This window comes from Thunnus thynnus, chromosome 6, assembly GCF_963924715.1.
Source record: "Thunnus thynnus chromosome 6, fThuThy2.1, whole genome shotgun sequence".
Taxonomy (NCBI): Eukaryota; Metazoa; Chordata; class Actinopteri; order Scombriformes; family Scombridae; genus Thunnus; species Thunnus thynnus.
In genome coordinates, this window is record NC_089522.1 from 26774453 (window position 1) to 26789904 (window position 15452).

The following is a 15452-nucleotide window of genomic DNA, read 5'->3' on the forward strand; positions in this document are numbered from 1 at the left end:
CAGGGAAAGTCACTTTTCATGTTAATATCTTCTTTGTATATGCAACTTTATTTTATTTTTGCTTGGTAAATACTGTATTTTGTTTAATATTTGTTAACCATTACTTTCTTTCTAGCTGACAGTTTGCAATAACACTGATCACATGATTATGTGGTCAGGGAATGCTTTAACATGTGTGCCTGACCTCATGACCGTGTAGACTCATGCAGCATCTTTGTTTATAGATTTAATAGGTTAAACAAAAAAAACCCCAACAACAACAAATTATGTCACACTGAGATATCAATAGCCTTTATTTAACAAACAATGTATGGTCTTATCTTATCTTCATCTTACAGATCAAGTTATATTATTATCATAATGGCTTTAGCAGAGGCTCCAAGGTCTATTATTTGCTGTCCCTCTTTGCACCACTAGGGGCGGTAAGTCGGTGAGTGCGAGGTTTCTTCTGTGCAAAGATATTTTAAGTACAAGTGATAGATGACTTTGTGGCAAGTTGTTAGACACACACCCAAAATATTAGTTTTTTATTCACAGAAAACACCAACATTTTGGTATTTCTGGTGTGGTGAAACAGTGAAGCACATGTAGAGGATAATAACACCGAAGAAATTTGGACCTCTCCGATATGTTTCGTCATCGGCTGAAGACTCCTACCGCCATGGTTGTGTTTTCTTGGTGATAGCATATCATCTTTGCGGTGCTTACCAGATAAACAGTCGATATTTTTGTTGCTGCTTTTTTAGCTAGAAATCTGACGTTAAATTGTGTCGTCGGTGTTTGTTAGTTTTATCAGGCACATCACCTGGCTATTATTGTGCTGTTTCGAAAGCTAGTTTTTGCTAACAGCGACAGGCGACTGGTTGTACAGTCGAGGGGAAGTGCATGTTTTCGTTTTTTCTGCCGTTAGTTCAAGGATATTGCATAATGTGGCGCTAAGCTGGTGATATAGCTTAGCCCGTTTTATTTTAAAAACACGCCCTTTATCTCTTAACGCCCATTACTAACGTTTGAGTAGCAGTAGTTATATTTTATAATGGGAATCAGCAGGATTTTCATTAGCATAGGATATGCTACCTTTGGCACACTGGTGGGACTTTCGGCTTTCTTGGTCTGGAATATAGCTTATAAACAGCCATGGACGGCGGCCATGGGAGGCCTGTCAGGTATGTAAACACACTTAAACATTAACTGTGAATATTAATCACTATTGTGATGTGCAGCTTTGTCTTTTTCACATGAGACTGGAGCATTTATTTAAAGCTGCCTAATCCTAGTCCAGACAGGCCTGCACAGGAAAATCGTTAGCATTTGTGTGTGTGAATGATTTTATGTTTTGTGATAGCTAGCTAAATACTCCTAATAAAAGTCACACTTGTGCATATGACCAGATTTGTAGCTTATCCCCTTCATCAGCATCATATTTAGGCATTAGTGAATGCCACTGTTTTTTAGCATGTATATATTTAATAGGCTTTTAAATGTGATGGTCCATTAATCTGTATGTATTCTCTGTGTTGGCCTACTTTTAATATTCAAGTCAAGTCAATCTTTATTTATATAGCTCAATATCACAAATCATAAATTTGCCTCAGGGGGTTTTACAATTTGTACGACATACAGCATCTTTTAAGGAAAAACTGCTGCTCATTTAGCTACCTTGCATAGAACAGACACACACATGTATATCTATCTATTTATCTACCTATATATACTAAATAAGGGCGTGTGTGTGTGTGTGTCTCTTTTGACAGGAGTGATGGCGCTCTGGGCTCTTGTTACACACATCATGTACCTGCAGGACTACTGGCGTACCTGGCTCAAAGGCCTCAAGTTCTTCATCACTGTCGGTGTGGTCTTCTCAGTTTTGGCTGTGGCTGCCTTCATCACCTTCCTCACTCTCGCCATCACACAGAAGCAATGTAACCCTCCTTCTACTCCTACTTCTTCTACTACTTACTAGTGTTTTTTTTTACGTGTCACAATGAAATATAATATTAATGCAAGTATTAATTACCCTGCCTGTCTTTCCCACAGCTCCAACTGACCCAAGGAGCCTCTACCTCTCGTGTGTGTGGAGCTTCATGACTCTCAAATGGTCCTTCCTCTTGGCCTTGTACTCGTACAGATACCGCCAGGAGTTTGCAGACATCAGCATCCTCAGCGATTTCTAGTCAGCACTGATTTTATAGACTGCGATGGACTTTGAGGGGTTTAGGCTGCCAGCAGGAGCTGGTCAAAGAGCTTTTGCAACAAAGAGGAGGAAAAGCAGACATGTATAGATTTAAAAAGTCATCTGACTTTTAACACATGGAGTTGCACTTGCTGCACTTGCTTAACAAGCTCTGTATTTGTATTGTAACCTGCTCTCCTACTTTTAATGACCCACATATTATATTCCTGTATGTAGTCATGAGTCTAAACCTCTGAAGACTGGAACTGCTTTTGAAAAGTTTGTTCACAGACACTTATGAAGAAATGTGCGGGTGGTTTTTCAGACAGATTTTATCTTGGGATTGTTTAATCTTAAAACGACTAATATGTAACTGGAAACCCCCACCTTAACTGGCTTTTGATCCAATGCTTAGTTTTTAAAATGAAAGTGAAAATACTCGCCGAGCTGATAATCCTCAGAACCAAATCTAAAACCTTTTACTGGAAACCACTCCGCTAATACGAAGCTGACGTTGTTCGTTGGAATGCTTGATTGTTTTTTTTTCCCAAATGAGCTTCTTCATAGTCGCAGTACTGAATCACAGACAGTCGCTGTCTTATCGTCCGTGTAGTCAGTCGTTTAGTTCCCGTCATTATCAGTGAAGCAGTTTCAGGAAATGTTTAAAAATTAAATCACAGATTTAAATAGATGCACTCTCATTTAAACATTTTTTTTTTTTAAAGAGATGTAATGTACTTGGAGAAGATCCCAAGGATGAAAGTGTTTTCTATTTCTCCCCTCTCTTTTTTTTATGTAAAAAAAAAAAAGTGATTGGTTGTCTATCATGCTTGAAGAAAAGGCAGTCCTGTGCAATTTTGTGCTTTTCATCTTTTGTTCCACCAGATGGAGACTTGCTTTGTCTGTCAAGAGTCCGTTTGAAAATTGTTACATTCCTCTCTAGAGAAAACACAAATGGATTTGATAAATATTTGCACTTTAGTCTTTGATATTGATGCCATTGTTTTGCACACTAATCCCAATACAGTGGGGGAAAGAAAATCATGTTCTACACATTGTAATCTCTGTCTCACCCTTTCTAATGTTGAAATACACTATTTATATGTATCATTTATTTTAGCCAGTATGATTTGTGTAAGTCAAGTTTAATTAGGCTTTGTAAGTGACTAGGCTTTGTAAGTGGTTTGGTTCCAGCTGTAGCTTATGTCTACCTTTTACCATAAAACATGTTACAATGTATTTTTTGTTGATGAGAGAATGAATGTGAGGATGCTACATGTATATAGAAAATGATCCCATTAAAGATGCATTTATTGTTAATTACATCATGTCGTCTCTTTGCTCTACACTACACAAACATGGCAGAACTCTCACAAATCAATCATTTAAGTGCTTCCGCTGTGTCTCCCAGCAAGGCTGCATGTACCAAAGTTTTAAAGTGTTTCAGCTTTTTTTAAGCTCCACCCAGAAGGTGTAGAGGGTCTCTCTGTAGAGAGGTGCTTGATAAGTAATCAAACAAGTAGGCAATGCACATATCTGAGCCAAAGGCCTGCAGACGTGCTTCAACAAGAAGGTAAAGTGCTGTGTTTCTTCTGACTTGTACTGTTGCTGTGATAATGTTAACTAGTACAGAATTGGTGCTTTTAAACAAATCATACTGACATTGGACTTGATGTGTTAAATTCTCAACATCAGTTCAGAACTTTTGGACATTGTTGACTCACTGAAAATAATATGTGATGTTTTCTCAGCAGGTGTTCTTTTGTTACTGAAGTTAAATCTTTTGTTATTCCAGTTTTATATCCAGTTATTTGTTCTTGTGTCCTGCCTTAAGTCTTAAAAATGTAACAAACACTTTTTCCTGAAACAATTATGCTTTTTGCTTTAGTTGCTAGACACCCTGTGTGACATCCAAGTACTAGTTTGACCATGTGTTCACTCTTAATAGTAAAATGTCTATGCTTTTAGCCACTAGTATTACACTGTTATTAATATAGATTTTAATCTAAAACATGGAATGTAGTAGATTTACATGAAAAAATTGTCTATTTTTTTTCACTGCATGCAGACTTCAAGACTACGGAGGACAAAGTGAACTTGTGCATGTGCTGTTGTTTATCTGGTGCTGTTCAAATATTTTTGAAGTCCACCTACCTGTTGGCTGATCCTTCATCCTCCAAGGTTAGATTAGGACCTTGAAGTACAGTACCGGTCAAAAGTTTGGACACGCCTTCCCTTTCCCATAAATGAGCGAGTGTGTCAAAACTTATGACTGGTACTTCTGGTAAATGTGAAACAATAATTACAATCTTTAAGATCTTCTTGTTTCCATCAATTAATGGGCCCAGATTTGATATTAAAATCTTGTTTTGTTTAAAGGTGAAACATCAAATTTGCAGACTTGTTTCAAGTATGCTGTTGAAGTAACATGACATTGATTCTGCCTTGACTGTATTATCAGAGATTTAATACAAGATTTAATGACTTAAACTGATGGACAGCTTTTACAGACTACTGTGTAAAGGTGAATTATTTGTCATTTTATGTACATACAGAGAGATTTTTTTAAAATGGGCTTAATATGTTTGAATATGTTGTAGCCATGCACCAGGATCGCCCACGTTATGTGATTGACAGGCCGGCATATAACCTCCCTGACTTCAACAAGGAGTTTGACAAAAAAAGTCGACAGTTCCCTGTTGGAGAGAAAGTAAAGAAACTCTTCAGGTAAAGAATTACAATCTCGCCACACAGTCAACATGAACTACACTTCTTCCTTTGACAAGCTCTGTGTTGTGATCAAACAGTGGAGAGCCTTGTAGCTATGACTCAATACAAAGTTTGGGCATGTGTTATGGACTTTCTCAAAGTAACTACCAGAAAACCTGAGCTCTTCAAAGGCTTTCTCTTGTTTGTTTCTGTCAGGTGCTCTGCACCGAGACTGAAGGGCTTGTTATTCAGACATCTGCCTGTACTGAGCTGGCTTCCTAAGTACAAAGTGAAAGAAAACCTGCTGTGTGATGTCATCAGCGGGGTCAGCGCCGGCACCATTCAGGTTCCCCAAGGTCAGCCAATCCTCTCTTCTCTCTGATGCTTTTCTGGAATACCCTCCGACTGATAGTAGTTCCTGCAGCGTTGGCTCCAACATGGTTTTTTATAGTCTGCATTTTTCCAAATGTTTATATGATTTATTTGACAGTTAAAAAAAGGTGTCTATTCTTTTCAGGCATGGCATTTGCCCTCCTGGCAAACCTCCCTCCTGTCAACGGTCTCTATTCGTCTTTCTTCCCCCTCATTCCGTATTTTCTCATGGGCACTGCTCACCAGATGGTTCCAGGTAAATCAGAGTGATTTATCTACAGCAGTTTTGTATGATGACAGTGATAAGTTGCCAGAGCTACACAGTGCAGATCAGCAGCACCGAGTCTGACTCTGCCCAGTTTGCAATATGGCGAGGAAAATAGATGTGATGCACTACTTTCTATGCGCAGGTACTTTTGCTGTCATCAGCATTATGGTGGGAATCGTGTGTCTTAGGCTGGCCCCGGAGTCGGACTTCAGTCATTTCAATGACACTATTAATGCTACACAAGTGGACACAGCCAAGATGAATGAGGTTCGCCTGGGCATATCTGGAACCCTGGCCTGCCTCACTGCTATCATACAGGTTCTTGTTGCACTAAATTTTGGTCTTTTAAAGTTAAATTTGAAAGAAAAAGTGAGTTTAATTAGTTTATGACATCTTTTTGCTTTCTTGCCAACACTTACATATGTGCAGATTGGGCTTGGCTTCATGCAGTTTGGGTTTGTAGCTATCTATCTGTCGGAGTCCTTCGTCAGAGGCTTCATGACTGCTGCAGGATTGCAGATCCTCATCTCAGTGCTCAAGTACATCTTTGGCATTAAAGTGCCACCTTATAGTGGTCCGCTGGCCATTATATATGTAAGTGACTCTTTCATATTGTGATCAAAGAAAATAAACAACATCAAAAGACTATGATAATATTAATTGCCAATAAAATGTGTAATTTTGATCCTTTGTCACAGACTCTTGTAGATATTTTATGTGGCCTTCCTGATACCAACATAGCCTCGTTAGTATTTGCTCTGGTCAGCAGTGTGGCTCTGATTGTCGTGAAGGAGCTGAGTGCCCGCTACCGCCACAAGCTGCCCTTCCCTATTCCTATGGAGATCGTCATTGTAAGTGACAAAAGGCAATTCTTTTATTTTTCTTGTTTGATGTAGCTGTTAATTTTGTCGATTATTCTTGTCAACATGCACAGTATAAGGTCAACACAAGCGATTGATCTCTGTTCTAAACAGGTGGTGGTGGCCACAGCCATATCAGGCCCTCTGGATCTTCCTAAGATCTATCATATGGACATAGTAGGAGAAATCCCTTTGGGGTAAAGCATACATCAGTGAACCGAGAATCGGTGGCTGCTTTATTAACTGAAATTACTCATGTAATGCATTTTTTAGTATTTAATTTAGTCTCTGTTTTACAGATTCCCAACACCAATCATACCAACAGTTAGTCAGTGGGATGACATGTTGAGCACAGCTTTCTCCTTGGCAATAGTGGGGTATGTTATCAACTTGGCCATGGGCAGGACACTGGCAGCCAAGCATGGCTACGATGTGGATCCCAACCAGGTAGAAAAACTACATCTCTTTTGAAAGTTAGAAATATGTATTTTACTCCCTTTTGTAAACATTGTATGCATGTTCTTGTACAGGAAATGTTGGCTCTTGGCTGCAGCAATTTCCTCGGGTCTTTCTTTAAGATCCATGTGATCTGCTGTGCCCTGTCTGTAACCCTGGCTGTTGACAATGCTGGGGGAACCTCACAGGTGAGTGCTGTGTCGCCTCGCCAAGTTACTGCAACTGTAACTGGGATCCAATCTAACATGTAATGTCATGAAGAAAAAGAAAATAATACCTCAAACCGCTAACTACTGCACCTCTGTTGCTGCCCTCTCATAGTTTGCAAGTCTATGTGTGATGCTGGTTGTCATGGTTACCATGCTTGCATTGGGAGCCTTCCTGAATCCACTTCCCAAAGTAGGTGGACACACGAGTATGTTACTAACACTTTGAAAAATTATACAAAACATGTAAGTAGATGCAAGAGAAAAATATAGGTATGATCAATAATATATGATATCTTTTTTTCTCTAGTCAGTGCTTGGAGCCCTGATTGCAGTCAACCTGAAGAACACTCTCCTACAGCTCACTGATCCCTATTACTTATGGAAGAAGAGCAAACTGGACTGTGTAAGTCAAAGCCGTGCCTTGGATGTAATATTACAGCACATTATAATGTCTTTTGTCCATATTTTATTTCCTTATTCTATTATACTTTCTCTTCCAGTGTGTGTGGGTTGTGTCATTCTTGGCCACGTTCTTTCTTAGCTTGCCTTATGGAGTTGCTATCGGAGTGGGCTTTTCCATCCTGGTTGTGATATTCAAGACACAATTGTAAGTAAACTCAATGTAGAGCTTCTCTATTGGCAACAAATAAAAAAAGACAATGCAGCAGAGTTGTAAAGTATATATAAACATTTTACTCATTATAATAATTTGTCCCACATAGTCGTAATGGTTCGGCAATGGCTCAGATCATGGACACAGATATCTACAAAAACCCCAAGGTGTACAGTAAGGTATGAAAATGAAATATTTTGTGTGTATTTTTCTTATTACACCTAATGTAAAGGGAACTGCATCTCATTATTTTGTAATAACTTCACAGGTCATATCAGTAAAGGGTGTAAAAATTGTGAACTACTGCTCACCACTTTATTTCGCAAATGTTGAAATATTTCGCCAGAAGGTCATCAAAAAGGTACAGTGAACAAATGACCTCTTCTATTGCCACTCAAGATTATCCAGGTTTGAATGAATGTTTTTTCCTGTGGCATGTGAGCGTTTACATAGGCGTGTTTGTGTCTAGACCGGGCTGGACCCTGGCAAACTTATCGTGGCCAGGCGGAAGTTCTTAGAGAAAGAACAGAAGGAAAAAGCGAAAGAGGAGAAGAAGGACAAGGAGACAAGGAGGAGGAAACCCAGCTCTTTGTTTAACATGAAAGCTCAGGTGGGATCAGGGGTAAGCTTTTAATTTACAGGCCGTTAACTATGTAGTAATGTGAAGAAATTACTTAAAATTAATACAGAATGAAGAGGTTTGACAGGTAATTGTTTGGTCATTAATAGTTATAATAAGTGGTGTTTATAGCCCAAACAGGTACAAGATAAGACAATCAGGTTGTTTATTGTGTATAGGCTACTGGAGGAGCTAACAATAATTGGTAGTTACTGAATATTTAGCATTTGCACCACTTATAAATTGTTAGCAGGTAATCCTGTGTGTTTTCTGGCTTCATGTTAATGTTCAGCATGTCTTCGTCATTGTTGCCCAATATAAATGTAGCAGCCACAGTTCCTGTGATATCGTCATCTAGTCTACTTTCAGTGCAATAAACCAACATCTTTGTAATTTCTTATCTTACAATAAGCCAAAAGGTGTGATAGTCACAGCAATAGTTGTTTTCCAAAAACAAATGGTAGCTGTGGCAACTGCTAGAAATGTCACCATAGTTAACCCATAGTTACCTTTCCACTGCCTGTAAAGTGTAGCGTGCATTTTTTCTTTGAAACAGATGGGTACTTTCAACATAAATAAGGACATGGTGAATAAGTAGTAAGACTTTTCACTATATTACTTTCCCATGGCCTGTTAAGTGTAGTGTGCCGATGTCTTTGAAATAAGTAAATAGTTTCCAAATACAACATGAAAACAATGCAGGTCCAACAACAAGTCATCATAATTACCTCTCCACTGCCTGTAAAGTGTAGTTTGCACCCTGTCTTATAAACATACAGGTAATTTCCATATGATATGATATGATAAAGGACAACATGGCAGGTAGGACGATAATTACCTTCACCATTGAATGTCAAGTGTAATAAACTGTGTTTCTGTTAAATAGTTTCCTCATAACCAATAAACATGGGAAATACCAAGAAACCTCACTGTATTACCTTCCTATAGCCTGCATCTTTATTAACTAGTAAATTATGTCAAAAATCATACAGCTACTGTATGGCTCAACTGTTTTTTTGATTGTTTTTTTTTTTTTTTTTTTTTACCATTTTAATATTTTCCCTGCCAACATTTTAACTTTAAAATCATAAACAGGTGAAACATAATGAAATGACTAAGTGATGGCAATAGCACTTGGACACTTATAACCTGTGTTTTTAAGTCTAAAACAATGACTTATTTGTGCGTTACACAAATCATAACCACAGTGAAACATCACTATCAATAATAAAACCAGTAATTATGATGACATTTTGAGGAACTTACTTTGTCTTCATTTAATATTTGGATAATAATTGCTTATTTCAAAGAAATGTGGCACGCTACATTTAACAGGCCATGGGAAAGTAATACAGTGAAAGTTCTTATTACTTATTCACCATGTCCCTATTTATGTTGAAACTACCTATCTATTTCAAAGAAATGATGCTGACTACACTTTACAGGTAGTGGAAAGGTAACTATTGATTAACTATGGTGACATTTCTAGCAGTTGCCACAGCTACCATTTGTTTTTGGGAAATATCTATTGTGGTGACTAACACACCTCTTGGTTTATTGAAAGGTAAGGAATGTGGAAATTACAAAGATGTTGGTTTATTACACTGAAAGTGGGCTACTTGGCTATATCACAGGAACTGCAACTGCTACATATATATTGGGCAACAACAACAATGACATGCTGAATATTAAAAATGAAGCCACACAACTAATGGGATTACCTGCTAACAACTTGTCCAACAAGTGGTGCAAATACTTAATACTCAGCAATTACCAATAATTATTTTAGGTCCTCCAGTAGTCTGTATACAATAAATAACCTGCATGTCTTACCCTGTACCTGTTAGTATAACTATTAATTACCATAAAACTACCAGCCAAATAAAACTCTGCTTTAATTTTACTCAATAATTACCAGATACTTTACAGTAATTTTCAGTCATGCCATTACAACAACTTGCCGTTCCATCAATTTCACTTGGTTTTTTCCAAGTAATTTCTTCATATTACAATGTAGTTATAAAAGTTACTTCTTTCTCTCTCTCAACCCAACCGGTCAAAGCAGATGGCCGCCCACCAAGAGCCGGGTTCTGCTTGAGGTTTCTACCCGTTAAAGGGGAGTTTTTCCTTACCGCTGTTGCCAAGTGCTTGCTCATGGGAGAATTGTTGGGTCTCTGTAAATTAAAGAGTACAGTCTTGACCTGCTCTATGTGAAAAGTGCCTTGAGATGACTTTTGTTGTGATTTGGCGCTATATAAATAAAAATTGATTGATTGATTGATTAATAGTTAACAGCCTGTAAATAAAAAGGTCACTCATAATTCTACTGTCAATATTTCCTATTAATTTTTACACTACAAACATTTCCTGAAAATACAACTTGTGACCTTTTCTGTAAACCTTCTGTATGTCCTCTAAATCTAGACCATATCACAGCTTGACCTGCAAAATGACTTTGATATGAACGATGGCAGTGCCAACAAAACTGAACCTCCCACCAGCTATGTCAACTTCCAATGTAGTGACACTGAGTTGGGCAAGCAGGCACCTGACGAAGAGCCACCCAGTCCCACTGCTGTCACACTGGAGTCCCAGCCCATGCCCTTCCACACCCTCATCCTGGACTTGGCAGGGGTTTGCTTCATAGACCTAATGAGCATCAAAGTATTGATAAAGGTTATAATCTTATTTGCAGCACTTCTAGATTTGCTCTTAAAACAAATGATTCTATAGTGAACTTTGTTAGGCTCTATTTTTTGGTACATACATGGCACTCATAAAAGGATCAATATAGAACCATTTTACAGGGTTCTTTATAAGCATGACAATTTTCTTTTCTTCTTTTAGATAACAGAAAAAGTTAACATCGAATTAAATATTAATAATAATAATTATGATTAATAACACACAGTACAGGAACATTTTCTTCTCAAGACCACAAGAGGGGTAATGTTAGCAAGAGAAGAGCAGCATTCAGAAACAAAGACAGAGAAACTAAAATAAAATGGCTAGGCTAAAACTGAGCCACATGAACTGAAAAGTTAAAGATTTTGGATTCTGACTAATATCTAACGTTATGTAGCCATGCCTTTGTTTAATGCTACATATTTTATAGGCTATAATTTAGGCTAGGCTATGTTTTCATGTTTCATTCCTTTCAGTCAACTTTGAATAACGTGTGTCATAGTAAAATGAGGGAATACTCACGTACTAGCTTCATTGGCTTACCCAAACAGCTAATGTTAGCTGGCATTAACGTTAGCCTACCATCTTGAACTAAAACACATTTTATTTAAACTGACAGAAGGCATACTTGTGGAGTCATTTCTTCATTACTATAGGATACTTACCGTATGCTACTTAGTAAACCTAGTTTATGTAATATTAGCTTGAAATTTTCAGTTGATGTTAAATCTCAGAATGAGCTAGCTAATGGTTAGCTTTAACATTTAACTGACAAATCTTATGTTGAAACTTTTTGTGGCAAAGGTTTATTTGATTTGGGAGTTTGAATCCGGGGGACCCTTATTGACCCTTTTAATGAGAGAATTGGAGATACATTCACAGTTTTTCTAACATGTCCATTAATGGCCCTCTTTCCTTTATTTCACACACAGATGAACTCAAGCTATGAGATGCTGGGCATTAAACTATACTTGGCCAATGTTCAAGGTAAAATATTGACTAAAGTGCATTTCACATTTGTTGGTTCTCCTGAAAAGTTGGCATGGCAACAGAGACTTAGTCATTCACACAACATTGAGTCCATAATGTCTATGAAGGATGCTGGGAGAAAGAACGTACACAGAGAGTCATAGGGTGCATGTGTTCTTCTATTGGCATATAGTATGATCATTGTATTTCTTTTTAAATGCCACATGAGAAACTGGTAAAATAATTGTGTACATGCTCTTGTGTGATATTTGTTGTCTTGCCGCCTGCAGCCCAGGTGTATGAGGAACTGGAGGTCGGAGGAGCTTTCGATAACGGTAATATTGCCCGCAGTAATCTCTTCCTTTCTGTCCACGATGCCGTTCTGTTTGCTCAGCAGACCTCTGGAGAGAGGGGAGTGTCCGCAAAGGTAGGCCCCACTGTTTAAAATAACGTTATCATACAAATCCTTTTCATAACATCACATACAAACCTGCTGTTTAAAGGTTTTAAGGTCAGGGATATAGGGAGAGATTAAGAGGAGTAGAAAAGCAAGATTTATTTTCTGAGTAATAAGTTCCTCTTTTTAACACAGCTTTTGTCACCTTATCTGGTTTAACAAAGGTAAACAGAGATATCACACAGGTTTTTGTGACACAGTAAGTGCCACAATAAACAACCAACACCAAGGTCATATTGCGTATTGTATGCTGTGTGTCTGACTTTGTCTTTTTTTATTCTGCCTATTCACTGCCTAATGGGCATAGGCAACTTTTTCAGTTATCTGAGAGGACCGACAGCATCTTCAATAGGATTTTTAACAGTTAATATGCGTAACATGGTTGCAAAACAGACCATCTTTAATCTATAATATTAATTAAAGGATAGATTCACATTTTTACAAGACTGTTTTAAAACAACAGGCAGGTGTCTATATGAACAATGGAATAGGTTTTACTCGCTGTAATCATTTCTCCTGTTCATACTGACTATTACAAGATCACTTTAAATACATTTGCAATGTAAGTGATAGGGAATTAAATTCATACTCTTCGTTCTGTGTAAAAACAAACTTTAGTTGAGGGAGTTTATGAGGCTTCAGCAGTCTGAGTTAGACAAATCAAGTGAGTGAAAGTTAAAGTCTTTTTAGTATTTTTAGACATTCCCTCTTTGTGTTACTATCCCTCCACAGCAACTCAGCGCAGACACACTGTCTGTGTAAACATCAAGAGGGGATTTTGTACTAAGTAGGCTGTTACTTTCGGAAGATCCCCACTTCATTTAATAAACTCAGACTGCTGAAGCTTCATATAGCTTAGCTTCAAGCTATATGACAGCTTCAGTAAATAAACTTCAAACTTCAGCTTCAATAAATAAAAACATGTTAGGAAGGGATCTTTTTATGGCCGGTATGAACAGGAGGAATTATTACAGCAAGCAAAAACTGTTTAAAGGGATAGTTTAGAGTTTTTGAAGAGGGATTGTTGAGGTAGTTATCCATAGTCAGTGTATCACCTGCAGTTGATTTGGGTCGACACCCCCGCGGTTTGGAGAAGCAGGCAGCTGTTTGGGTCAGAAAGTGCTGCTGCGGCGTAACACAGTGTGTGACACGTGTCGGGATATGGAAGTTCTACGGTTGGGAAACTGAAGTGCCAAAGTAAAGGGCTGTCTGACAGCAAGGTAAAGTGGTGAAAATATTCTAAATATAGCGTACACTTAAACTGATGTTGATATTTTGAGGTGGCTAAAATACGTTTTGCTGCTGGCCCTGTCCACAGCAGTACATTGATTAGCTTCAGTGCTGGTACTCCTGTCTGCTTCTCTAAACTGGCGGGATGCCAACCCAAATCTACTGCAGGTAATACACTGACTATGGATGAGTACCTCATGCAACCCCACTTCAAAAAATCCGAACTATCCCTTTAAAGGCACAAATGGACACCTGACTATTGTTTTAAGATAGACTTGATAGAACATGAATCTATCCTTTAATGCATGTTATGTGTGTGTTGCTGATATGAAATGGGAAATAAAGTCACACTTTTTTGGTGAATACTTTATCCTCAAGAGCATGATTATTTTAAAGATCACTTTAGAGTTGCTTTACCTATAAAATGCCTCTAATACCTGGCAACAAGCAGATAAAGCAGAAAGTACACTACTACCACTAACTTTATCGCATAGGGAGCAAAATCATGTCAGTGTTAATAACATCACATTGTGTACATGCATGTTTGACTTCATGTATTGTGTATTCACTTTGTTGGCTGCAGGCAGAGATAGCAAAGCAGGAACTCGCCTTTAACATTAATGAGGAGAAGGATCTGGAGCAGGTACACAAGTTTGCCTGTACAAGCTGATACAAAATGACAACTTTTCTTACTCACCTGTATTCATCACGAAGCCATTATTCCATATCTAAGAGTCGTTTTTACTTTTACAGGAAATGTTTTGAACAGCAGCTGCTGAAGTGAAGATGTGCGGAAGAAACATAACGAAGATACAAACAATAATCTTCAATGTCACTGTAATTTATGGAAATTTATTGTTGTCAAATATTGCTTGATATTGCATCTCTTTGCTGACTATCAATTATCCAAATAAATGTTTAACTTTGTGGTTGAGTACAGTAATCAGTACTTGACTCCACTGACAGGGGGTGGTAAATACCAGCACAAAAGACCACCGACAAGAAGTCAGAACTGAGCGGATAATGAGGGAAACTCAGCGGCCGTTCGCCCACCCCTCACAATAACTGTGGAGTGAACCTGCTGACTGCGCAGTCATACAGAAGTGGTCCTGTAATTAACTGAGAGTGTGCATGGCCACAGCTGTGAGGTACAGCCAGCTGAGCAGTCTGGCTAAGTCCCTGTGGAGGCAAGACACTGAGATAGGCCAAACACAAATGAAAGGAGAAATACGTAGCATCAGCAGTTTCATCGCTTTGTTGTCTCACAAACTTTATTGAGGTCCAGAGTTTCAATCATTTTCCATAAGGCAGAATAAAGCTACAACAACCAAAATAACAATTCTAATTGTTGCCAGTTGCGACGGTAGGGTAACTGTAACAAAGGGAAATATGTGGGCCAACTAACTTGTGTGAAGTGTAGCAGGTGCTTAGAGGCCTGTGGTGTCTAGCCTAGCAGCAGGCTGACAGTGGTGCTGGTATGCCTGTGATGCATGAATGGATTTATGAAGCTATTAAGAAATCATCCTAAGGTATTCTGGCACACATCTGCTCCTCTGCTCTCCTTCCTCTCTGCAGCAATTTGGCACCACAAGTGATTACAAGGTTTCTATGGCCATCAGCTTTAATTTGGAGCTCTGGGAGAGTCTCTCATCACGTAATGTGTGTGTGTTTGTTTGTGTTTGTGTGTACCTGTGTGTTTGTGTTTAATTTCATTACCTGCATCTCTTATCTTTCTTTTGTCCCTCATTGTTTTCAGGCTGATTGTAGCAGCCATTTGCTTGTTCCTAAATTAAATAAATTCTAATCAGGGAAATTTTCTGATTGAAAAATAA

The 15452-nt window shown here is 38.3% G+C and overlaps 2 protein-coding genes across 3 annotated transcripts; both read left to right on the forward strand.

Moving 5' to 3' along the window:
* Window positions 1–480: 480 nt before the first annotated feature.
* Window positions 481–3496, forward strand: slc48a1a (solute carrier family 48 member 1a). Its single transcript, XM_067593091.1, has 3 exons — window positions 481–1166; window positions 1755–1922; window positions 2038–3496. The coding sequence occupies exons 1-3, from the start codon at window positions 1037–1039 to the stop codon at window positions 2172–2174; spliced, it is 435 nt and encodes a 144-aa protein (XP_067449192.1). The 5' UTR covers window positions 481–1036; the 3' UTR covers window positions 2175–3496.
* Window positions 3497–4240: 744 nt separating this feature from the next.
* Window positions 4241–15452, forward strand: LOC137184948 (solute carrier family 26 member 9-like). Of its 2 annotated transcripts, XR_010928729.1 has the most exons (22): window positions 4241–4354; window positions 4774–4900; window positions 5099–5238; window positions 5400–5510; window positions 5665–5840; window positions 5952–6116; window positions 6221–6373; window positions 6497–6579; window positions 6682–6829; window positions 6913–7026; window positions 7160–7237; window positions 7355–7450; window positions 7548–7654; window positions 7770–7839; window positions 7929–8021; window positions 8130–8270; window positions 10704–10955; window positions 11897–11951; window positions 12224–12360; window positions 14204–14263; window positions 14374–14457; window positions 14587–15452. XR_010928729.1 is itself a non-coding variant. In XM_067593092.1 (21 exons), exons 2-21 carry the CDS (start codon window positions 4776–4778, stop codon window positions 14383–14385), a joined length of 2316 nt encoding a protein of 771 aa, XP_067449193.1. In that variant the 5' UTR covers window positions 4241–4354; window positions 4774–4775; the 3' UTR covers window positions 14386–15452. The 2 variants fall into 2 exon arrangements, 1 of the variants encoding a protein (XP_067449193.1); XM_067593092.1 differs by having other exon boundaries at window positions 14374–15452.